The sequence below is a fragment of the Nansenia antarctica genome (genome assembly GCF_963989245.1).
Source record: "Nansenia antarctica genome assembly, chromosome: 5".
Classification (NCBI taxonomy): Eukaryota; Metazoa; Chordata; class Actinopteri; order Argentiniformes; family Microstomatidae; genus Nansenia; species Nansenia antarctica.
The window spans coordinates 8,497,474-8,509,263 of NC_137690.1; the positions used below are offsets into that span (position 1 = coordinate 8,497,474).

Sequence of the window (11,790 nt, forward strand, 5' to 3'; positions counted from 1 at the left end):
CTGGAGAGGAGTGTGATGGCCGGGGCGCTCAGTGATGGTGGGTGGCCGGTCTCGCCATTGGGGCATGAAATCAAAGATGGCCTCCACTGAGCTAAATAATAGGCTTGTTTTAAAGGCTGCATGCCACACCATGGGATGTTTACACATTAAGACTGACACAACTCTGCATACCTGGGGGGTATTCCATCAACGTCGCTAAAGGGACATTTGTAAAGGCTTATTTTTGATAATCTCGTGCGATTTCTCGGAATGGAATACCGCCCCTGGGGTTCATAATAATAATAATAATTATTATTATTATTATTGTTTTTATGTAGCGCTTTTCCGGGGCTCAAAGACGCTGACAATATGGGAAAAACAGAAACAGCAAGCAACAGATAACACGAGCACATGAACGAACACAGAGTTAACGAACAGGCACAGGGACCAATTAACGCATTAATTAATTAATGTCCAGGGGGGGAGGGGGGTGGCAGGATTAGGGGAGATGGTTAGGGGTAGGGGAGGTTGTATGCATGGGAGAACAGGTTAGGTTTTGAGGTGGGATTTAATAAAAGTGGAGAGTGAGGGTGTCTGACCCTGGGGTGGAGGACACGGTCACTGCTCACTGAGCCTTCAACCTCTCCTGCAGTCACAGGGGAGAGACCAGGGTATGCTCAGACACTTAGCGATCTGTCTCGTTGCACCGACTCCAGATGGCTCTCCTTCTCTCTCTCTTGCTTGCTTGCTTTTTTATGCTTCCATTCCCTTGTTTTTTCTCTTTTAATTAAAGAGGAAGCACACTGAGACTCAAGGCTAGTGATTAACAAATAGGCTGGGGGTAATATCCTCCTCCTCCTCCGCGGTACGACTGCTAACGAGGAACATGTCCACATTCACAATTACTTCCCTAGCTTGTAGGCTATAGGCGTCTATCACATCCATTCCCCAAAAAGTGTCAAACATGCGTTTACACACAGTACTCAAGTTGTAAAAAGAAAATCAGGGGGGGATGGTGGATTTGATCACATGGGGACAATTTTAGCATCCCCACAGCGTCAGTGACTTCAGTGTCATTGACTTGGTAAAAAATGTCATCGCATGTGTGCGTGCCCCCCCTCACCCACAGTATTGTACTCAATATGCGCAAAACTAAATGTTGAAATAGCAGTAATGCCACGTTCATTGATAAAAGTACGTAAGGGATGGAAGGGGAGGATAGCAGTTTTAGAAGGGGGATGATTTTGACCGTTTTTTACTTCAGGGGGGGATGCCATCCCTCCTCATCCCCCCTCAACTCGAGTGCTGGTTACACAAGTGTATGTGTGTTGTCCCGCAACACTTTCTTAATTTCTTTAGGAAAAGTTAAAAGGTTCATATTTGATGTAGTGACATCACTTCCTGTTTACCGCAAATCTACTTCCGGTTAATCTACTTCCGGTTGGGAGTTCGTTCTTTGCCAGAGAGAGACCGAGACGTTACGTTTGTTCATCATTCAACATCCATGTTCAGTTTTACACAAAGCAATGTTGTAAGTACGAAATATCAAGTGTTGGATTGTTAGCTTTATATATTAGTCATCATTTGTTGGGAATATTATGTTTTTAGTTATTATTTTGTAACATCCTGTTGAAACATGTTTTGTGCTGTTTGTCTTGCAGTTTTTACCAGTTCAATACACCTGATTTGAAAAGCCACTCTACGCCTCTTTCTTTGATGAACTTTATTGACAAGGTTTAGCTAGATGTTACCAGAGAACATCATAGTATGTTTCCAAACGTTTCCTTGGAGAATGAACCGTCAAAACCAATGGGATATACTAGATTGTAGATATTTTGGACCGAATCCTCCTCTTTAAAAATGAATGACTGTTGGGTAATTGACTTTTCCGTTTGAGTTCAAGCAGAGAGTTTTCTTCTCCTGGAACAGCAGGTTCAATCCTCATTCCAAAGAGTTGCTCAGGAGAACCTGGACTTATGGAACCAGCAACAGTCAGTTACCATAGGAACGGTGAGAAGTCCATGCAACCTTCTAGCAAAGTAATATCACACTTGGATTCATTGTAATGAGATTCAACACACGCGTTCACACTTCCCCCTTTGTTTTATTAAATATAAATATAATTTCAACGTTTACTGATATGGGCTTGTATTGGTCTGACTCATAGAGTAGGTATGTTTATGAGTCTCACTGCCGGTGTCAGGGGACAAATGAGTAAGTGTGAGTGTGTGTGTGTGTGTGTGTGTGTGTGTGTGTCTGTGTCTCTGTGACTGTGACTGTGTGTGTGTGTGTGTCTGTGTCTCTGTGACTGTGACTGTGTGTGTGTGTGTGTGTGTGTGTCTCTGTGACTGTGACTGTGTGTGTGTGTGTGTGTGTGTGTGTGTGTCTGTGTCTCTGTGACTGTGACTGTGTGTGTGTGTGTGTGTGTGTGTGTGTGTGTGTGTGTGTGTGTGTGTGTGTGTGTGTGTGTGGGGCACATGGCCTCGGGTACAGCATCTGTTTATGAGTGTTTATGAGTTGGTGACGGGGATGGGGAGGTGACAGGAGCCAGGGGAGCAGGCAGGGGTCGTGTGGGCGAGACGGAATGGGTTTCTCCATCACCATAATCACCCCACTGTGACTGTAAATGAAGCTCATTACACCAGAACACCATCAGAGAGAATGTGCCCTCTGAAATGTGATGTTATGAACACTCAGTTATATTCAAGGGATATATATTATTCACGGGAGGAACCCACTTTAGAACAAAACACACACACACACACAAGCATAAACACACACACACACACACATACACACACACATACACAAGCATACGCACATACACACATGCACACACACACACACACACACACACACACACACACAAGCATAAGCACATACACACATGCACACACACACACACACACACACACACAAACTAGCCAGATATGATGGTATAGATATGTGCTGAGCAGAAGGCAACCTCGCCACACAGATGGCCTGATCAACTGCAGGGCATTCTCCAGGAGAGGGCACACGCGCATGTGCACGCACACACACACACACACACACACACACACACACACACACATACACACACACGCACGCACACACACACACACACACACACACACACACACACACATACACACACACACAGCATAGACACTAGTGATCATAATAAACCATAATGATGTAAGATCTCCCAGCTGAGCTTTGATATGTGCACTCTGTGGTCTATATCCAGGCAACAGATCCCCATAGTACATGTAATGTCACATGACACAATGACACACACACACACACACACACACACACACACACACACACACACACACACACACACATACAACCGCACACACACACACACACACACACACACACACACACACACACACACACACACACACACACACACACACACACACACATACAACCACACACACACACACACACACATACAACCACACACACACACACATACACACACACTATTATCTCTTAAACCTCTCATACGCACTTTATATTGCCTCCTAAGAGCCTCTCAGAGTCTGCTCTTTAAGTCTTCTCCTTAACCTCAAACAATTCATCTTTTGACATTTTTACTCTGCTGGTAAATATCTGTTTGGATCTCAACATGACTTTCTCCACACTACACAGAGCGCAGTGGTTAGTGGCACTGACCCGGCCTCCTCACTCCACGTTTTTGGCCGAGGCAGAGAGACTTTTCCCACTCCGCAGATGAGGTCTGTAGGACACGGTCCCCAGCAGTACTTCTTGTCGACCTAAATCCATGTCATTAATAAAGTTCTACATTTCCGAAATAGAACAGAGGACCCTGACCCACTGAGATGTGTGTAGGGCGTAGCCCGATGGATCCCAGACCCACCGTTGAGTCATGTACTATATCTCCCTGCTGTCGGACCAACGTGGCCAAACACTCATGAAACTTTAAGTAGCGAACCAAAGCCTTGGAGCAGATACCACAGGAGAGGACGCCAGGAGTTTGTTTTACGTTTATCAGGATAGACATGAGATAGAAACGATGGATGGAAAGAGGGAGGTAGAGAGATGAGAAATAGTATTGCATGTGGCAGTCCGGCATTCCATGGAAGGGAATTCTCCCCCCCCCCCCCCCCCCCACCACCATCCCCATCCCTATCCCCCGAATCTAGGGGTAATGTGTGGTCCACAAACTACAGTGTCTGGATCAAACTCTGGCATGGCATGTGTGATCAACCCACATCCTCACTAACCAACGATTCCATTCCCGAAAGCAGACCCAATAACATTCTCCTGAACATCTCATCTCAACCTGCTCCAACTCAACCAGCTCTCACATCCTCATCCTCCAAACTGTTCTCTAACCAAACCAGATCACCAACTCGTCCAAACAGCTCAAACATCCTCACGCCAGTGGCCTGGGGCGGTCCAGCGGTCTATCACCGCGGTCTACAGCGCACACAGCAGGTGGTGAAAGCGTGAACAAGTCGACACCCGATTAAATGTTCAGACTTTTATTCGGAAAAATGTAAATACATTTTCAACGTTGTTGAAAATCAACGACACACTCGCCAGTCAAGCCAAAACATTGCAATGGAATGGATTCGGTGAGTAATCCGATTCCGCACTACTACCTAGTTAGTGTAGAGTAGTGGGGATTACTCTTATTGCATTGCAATGTTTTGGCTTGACTAGTGAGTGTGTCACTGATTCTCAACAACACTGACATTTATTTACTTTTCCAGAATAAAAGTCGGTCCATCGGTTGGCGACTTGTTCCCGGTTTCACCAGCTGCTGTCACATACTGTATATGTCGGCATGGGTTCGAATCCGGCCCATGCCCTGCTGATATGCCCTCTTCTCCTGAAAAATATGAGTGGGATTGCCCCAACCAGCTCCAACACTAACAAACGTGTCTACCCTGTATGCTCTTTATCTCATTGAAACAGCTCCTCTTCTTCTCCATTCACTCAACCAGCCAGGGTTTCCTCTGCTGTACTGCAGTAGTCCCAACAACCAGTATCTCAAGATCAACCACACCTTCCACTTTAACCATGTCCTGACCACCTTCCTAACTACCTCCAAATCACCCAGTCTCACCTACGTACATAACCCTCCACCCTCCATGCTCCATGAGTCTCCCCCCCCTCCCCTCCCCTCCCCTCCCCCGCCCTCTCCCACACCCCTGGTATCGATCGGCCATCAGCAGGGGGTGGGGATTGAGGAGGGCTCAGTGTGTCTTCTCTAAGTCTTACCGGTGGCTGCTGAGAGTTGAGGGCTCCCCTCTTGGTGGACCCCCCTCTGGAGCTCAGCCTCTTCCAGGACTCGGAGAAACGCCCCCTAGGGGTGGGACGTCCCGACCCCGATCCCCCCTGCTCCTCCCGAATGGAGCACGCCCGCTCCCGGCGCCCTTCTCTCCGCTCGCTCCCCCACTTTTTCTTAGACGACATTCTCTCCATTCTCTCCCCCCCCCCAAATAAACGGAATCAACCCCCGAGGTCCGGTTAAAGCGACAGCCGCGCCGCCGCCCAGAGAGAGAGAAGAGTCTGGGAGGAGAGTTGATCTAGTCAGCGCACGCCACGCCACACCACACCACGCAGCTCTTCAACTCGCTACAGGTCATCTCCCTTTTGATTGTCTGCTGTGAAACTCTTTCCTTTTCTTCTTGTCCTCCTCTTGGAGAAGAGAGGGAGAAGAGTGACAGAGGGTGCCGTCTGCACCCTGTTGCATGTGCTGCCACTACCTCTGCTGTTGTTTCTGTTTCTCTCCTCCTCCTCCTCCACCCAAGAAGGTATAGGCAGAGAGGATAGACAGAGAGAGGATGTAGAGAAAGAGAGAGAGAGAGAAAGAGAGAGAGAGAGAGAGAGAGAGAGAGAGAAAGAGAGCAGTAGAGAAAGAAAGCAGGAGAGAGAGAGAGAGAGAGAGAGAGAGAGAGGGAGAGAGAAAGAGAGAGCGTAGTCTCTAGAACAGTATCTAGTATCGGCTCGTGGCTTCTCTCCTCCTGTTGAGTGGAGTGCTGAGCTGGTTCTTATGACCGAAAAGGCAGAGAGACAAATGCCGCGTTCACTAAGTCACTCTCTCGCTCTGAACACCAGCACCCCTCCTCTCATTCATACGCTCCCCCTCTGTCTCCCTCCCTCCTTACCTCCCTCCCTCCCTCCCTCTATACGCTCGCTCCCCACTCCTCTACCGCGTTAGTTCACAGCTTGTGTTGTTGCTGACTGCTCAGTCTTCTTTTGTGTTTCGTGAAGATTAAAAGTGTGATATGAAATGTTTGTTACCAGCTGCTTTACTCCATCATCCAACTAGCCCCTCTCTTTTCCTTCTCCTTCCATCTCCATGTCTTCCTCTCTTGTCTCACTCTTTTTTTCAGCAAAAAAAAACTATTCAGAGTCACGGAGCAGAGGAGGATTACTGAGGAGTTCCAGTGACAGCCAAACGCTGACACGTCGTCTTCGATGGAGATGCACACAGATCAAAGCAGACCTGTGTGACAAAAGAAGTCGGTGAGGCAGAAAGGTAAAATCACCACAAGCCAAACAGTTCTCTCTCTCTCTCTCTCTTTCTTTCTTTCTCTCTCTCTGTCTGTTTGGCTATCTATCTGTGTCCGTCTGTCTGTCTGTCTGTCTGTCTACTGACAGTTTGTCTGTCTATCTGTCTGCCTGACTGTTTTTCTGACTGTCTGTTTTGTTCTGTCAGTCTATCTGTCTGTCTGTCTGCCTGTTTGTCTATCTGTCTGTCTGTTTGTGTGTCTGTCTGTTTGACTGTCTATCTAGCTGTCTGTTTGTTTGTCTGTCTGTCTGTCTGTCTGACTGTCTCTCCTCCTACAGTTGCCCACACTGGGCTGGCTGGGAGCCAGGGGACACAGGTCACTAATAGCAACCAGCCGCTACACCTGCACCTGAGACTGAGTGTCTGAGGGATACAGGCTATATCAAACCATCAGAGAGAGAGAGAGGAGGGGGGAGGAGGGGGGGAGAGAGAGAGAGAATAGAATAGAATAGTGTGTGTGTGTGTGTGTGTGTGTGTGTGTGTGTGTGTGTGTGTGTGTGTGTGCGTGTGCGTGTGCGTGTGCGTGTGTGTGAGAAAGAGAAAATGAGAGAATGAGAGAGAGAGAGAGAGAGAGAGAGAGAGACTGGATTGTTTTTGTTCTATGGGGAAAACAGCTATGATTCAACTGTGCTTTGTTTTCGAGAACGGAGATGAAAGTCATTATATGTAAGTTGATGGATAGATAGGTACTTTATTGATCCCCAAGGGGAAATTAAGTCGTTACAGCAGCTCACATCACAAACAACAACAACAAAATAAAGTGTCAACAGAATAATAAAAATAGCATACATCAGATGATGGCAGAAGCAGACATCTGAAACATGATATACAGTAACAACAGTCCAGTTTGATTCACCATCCCCCAGCCTGACTCTGACCAATCTTATTGCAGCAGACAGAAAAGATCTCCTAAAGCACTCCTTAGTGCAACATGGTTGTAGTAGCCTGTTGCTAAAGGAGCTTCTCTGCTCTGACACAGTGTCATGTAGGGGATGGGAGAGATTGTCCATGATGGTCAGAAGTTTGGTCCTCATCCTCCTATTGGCCACCTCCTCCACAGTGTCCAGGGTGACACCGAGGACAGAACCAGCTGGCTTTCCTAATAAGCTCGTTCAGCCTCTTGTTATCACCTTCCTTGATGCTGCCCCCCCCTAGCATACCACCGTGTACAGCACTGTGCTGGCCCCCACTGACTGGTAGAACACGTTCAGCAGAGCCCTGCATACGCTGAACCAGTGGTGTAGTCTACGTGATATGCAGGACTACGGCGTATACCCACTAGGAAAGGCCAAGGATTTCCGTATACCCACTTAAAAATGTGCGAGGATACGTAACAGCGTTTTGTGACAGAACTTTCACACTTTCATTCATAAAATTCACCCCGTCTGTGTTACGAAGCACTTGACTTTTGGACCATTGGGACTGACTATAGCGTCCTATACCATCAACGGGGGGAAATGCGACATGAAATATGTCAAAATGCAGCACTATCATGCACAGATCAGCCTTATAACATGCAATGTTAGATATATAACGTTAGACAAGGAGCGCAGATTTATTTTTATGGCGTTCCGAAATGAACGATATGAGGCTGGGAGGGAAAAATCACAGTATACCCACTAGAAAAAACTAGACTACACCACTGTGCTGAAGGATTATTACCTCCAATTATATATGACTGTCAAGCAACAGGTGCTGCAACTTAAGCAATTACACTGTTTTTAGAGTAGGAGTAGTAATTATGGCTATTCTCTTCAACAAAATTACTGACTATCAACAACCATCAACAATGGGGAATACCAGTCCCATCCACAGACATAAGGACCATAAAGGTGATTGTTGTTGTTTGTTGTAGTTTTTTTATTGCCATGCAATCAACTTGTCAGTCAATTGTTGGAATTCGGTATTTTATGCTCTAGGCAAGGGGTCCGCCATAGACGGCGACCCTGGAGCAATTAGGGGTTCAGTGCCTTGCTCAAGGGCACATCGGCACGTGGCCAGCCGGGGTTCGAACCACTAAGCTGCCGACTTGCGTTCATCATTAGATGCCGGCTCTACCTCCTGAGCCACAGTGGCCCCCCGAGATGTATGTTGTGTGCAGGGTTTTTCAGAAGTAATCACATTCTAGAGGTGGTGGCAGAACAGAGGATGGGGAAAGAACTGGCGGCCATGCTGGCCAATCCCTCCCACCCGATGTACTGCGAGCTGGCGGGGATGAGGAGCAAGTTCAGCCACAGATTTGTTCTCCCCCGTCAAAGTACAAAAAGATTTGGACAGTCCTTTGTTCCAGCTGCACTCCGACTCTACAACCAGGCCCTGCAGGGTGGGGGAGACCTGGAGCTGGAACTTTGGAACTTGGAACTTTTTACTTATTGAGCCTGCACTGTTTTATCTATTTATTTATTGAATGTTTTCTGTCTGCCCTAACTAAGCTGTTTGACAACAACATTTCCCCATTGGGGACAATAAAGGTTTTCATCATCATCATAGATTCTGAGTAATGAAATCCATCCATTTTCACTGAGTGAAACCAGAAATATGTTATTATAGTGTGCATTCATAGCACAGGAACATGGTATACCACAACTATACAGTACAGATAGAAAGCACCTTGATGAATGTTGATGATGTTCCACCAAATCCCACCACGAAGAAACGACGGGAAAGTTTTCTTTTACTAAATGAGCCCTTGTCACTTTCGACAGGTTGGAGACAGCCTTCGATCCCTCTCTCCCTCTCTCCCGCAAGCCCCCCAACCCGTCGGGGCCCCGCCTCCCCTCATCACACAAGTTGCCCCCCTTTAAGATCCGCCCACTCACGGCCATGTAGTTGCCATGGTTACCGCCAAGAAAACTTTGATCTTGCATCATCAATGCTTCATTACAATTCTGCCATGCATCACCACACACAGACACACGCAGACACACGCATGCGCACACGCACACACACGCGGGCACACGGGCACACTCACACACGCACGCACACATACACACATTCGTAGGTAGGCACACACACACGCACGCGGGGGCACATGGGCACACTCACTCACACACGCACGCACATATACACACACATAGGTAGGCACACACACATACACGGGTACACTCACACACACACACACACACACACACACACTCACACTCACACACACACACACACACACACTCACACTCACACTCACACTCACACTCACACTCACACACACACATACACACACACACTCACACTCACACTCACACACATACAATACACAATGCTATCTGCCACCCCCATAGAGAAAGTGTTCAAAAGAAGAGTGAATGTGGCCTCAGAAGTGCTACATACCTGCCGTCTTAGACGACCCGTCACACTCTCCTCAAAGACCACTTGGATGAGGCATATGAGTCATCTCTTATCACCTGAGGCCAGCCTCATCATGACTCAGAAGAACTACTTAGCCAATGACCACAGGACATCACCGTAGGGCAATACTGGTGACTTGACTTGACAGTGGTCATACTGTAACTGTTACCATTACACACAGTACATTATGTTTCATTAAAATATCAGTTTATGAAGTGTCTAAGTGTTTACCACTGCAGATACCAGCCAATGTAACACCCTACACAGTATGAACAGTTCATGTACAGTATGTGCTAGGAAATAACACGTGTAATATGATATGTACTGTATGCATGAGAGGCCTATGCTGTATCTCATCTGATGATAATAATAATAATAACAACCATTCTTATTCTTTCGGAGGCTGATTCATAATTGATTACTGGGTTCCTGGTTCAGGATTTCCCTGACAAGCACAGAGATTTAATCAAAAGATTCGGAGAGCAAACGAAACAGGAACATCTGTAGGATGTAACCATTAGCTAGCGGGGGAAACAGAACACTTTTGCTTTCGCTCTTTATAAATCAGAAAAACAAATTAATTGCATTTGTGTGGAAATTGAGTGCGGTGGATCGCATAGCAACCAACAAGCCATTAGTCACATGTAGAAACATAATCATCGTGGCAGCCATTTATATCATATCCACATTCCATTGGTGCACGCGAGCATGTAGCCAAATATTGGCCAATCAATTACTCTAAATCATTCAACATTTGCCAGACTTTCCAATGAGTAGCTCACTTGAGTATCAGGGGTGCTGCTGGAGGTAGATGGGGGACAGGATAGGCTCATTGTAATGCATGGGATAGAACGAGGAATGGTATCAAACAGTTGATACCATCCCTCACTCCATTTCATGCATTTGATGCAATATTTCATGCGATATTCCTCATACTCTTCCGTGCATTACAATGAGCCCGTACTCTCAAACCCATCATCCCTGACGATGGGTCTGTCAAAAAAAAGCCAGAATTAATGAACCTCCTCCGCTTCTCTTTACTCCCACGGGGGACAGAAATGTAAATGATACGACTCTCTACGGCTGAAAACACAGACACCAGACCTCCCATACATCCCCAGGTCCAAACCGCTTCACAGATGGGCAGAAAACTGTCCAAATCAGAAGTTACTATCCAGCTTTGGTTTGAACTACAGAACTAATGTCTTAAGCAATTGCATTCAGGAATCCAGGGCAGGGTAACAGAGCTTTGTTAATGTTAGGAATGTGTAATGTCACTGTTATGACGGTGTTGTTGTAGCAGAGGTGGTTTGGAATAAAGCCTCTTTGACCTGTGTGTCATCAGAGTATTTTGGTCATGTAACAGGAAATACATGGTGAGAAACAGGAAGTGTGTGTTCCTACCTTCATCATCTCGACACACAGTGGAGTCAGCACTCTTCTGGCGTGGACTTTCCTCGTCATGGTGCTCTGAAAGAGAGAGAGAGAGAGAGAGAGAGAGAGAGAGAGAGAGAGAGAGAGAGAGAGAGAGAGAGAGAGAGAGAGAGCGAGAGAAAGAAACAGAGAGAGGTGTTGTGGGGGGGTTATGTCAATGTAATAATATATGCCATTTAGCAGACTCTTTTATCCAATGTGACTTACAGTAGAGTACATGCATGCATGCATTTGTGTTTTATGGTCCCAACAGGAATCAACCCCATAATCAAAATAATAATAAGAAAAAAACACTATGTCCTACCAATTGAGCCACACCGGTTGACATAATGTGCATGTAGCCAACAGTCTAACAGTGAAAACATATTGCTGTGTACCTAAAACCATCCCTGGGTACCTGAATCAACAGGTGATGCTGCAAATACCATTGCCATCAGTTCATAGGGCATCAAATGGTCTACCCCAAAATAATGACACAATAATACTCAATTCAACAG

At 46.5% G+C, this 11,790-nt stretch overlaps 1 protein-coding gene across 2 annotated transcripts in view; it reads right to left on the reverse strand.

Annotated features, from left to right (window-relative positions):
• trpm3 (transient receptor potential cation channel, subfamily M, member 3) overlaps positions 1 to 5,415 on the reverse strand; it is a gene marked incomplete at both ends in the record, with an annotated part of 128,221 nt that extends 122,806 nt beyond the window's left edge. For both annotated transcript variants that reach the window (XM_080532228.1, XM_080532227.1), the window contains one exon: positions 5,221 to 5,415. In XM_080532228.1, the coding sequence (XP_080388354.1) occupies positions 5,221 to 5,415 (195 nt within the window). The remainder of the gene's footprint in view (positions 1 to 5,220) is intronic.
• Positions 5,416 to 11,790: the final 6,375 nt, after the last annotated feature.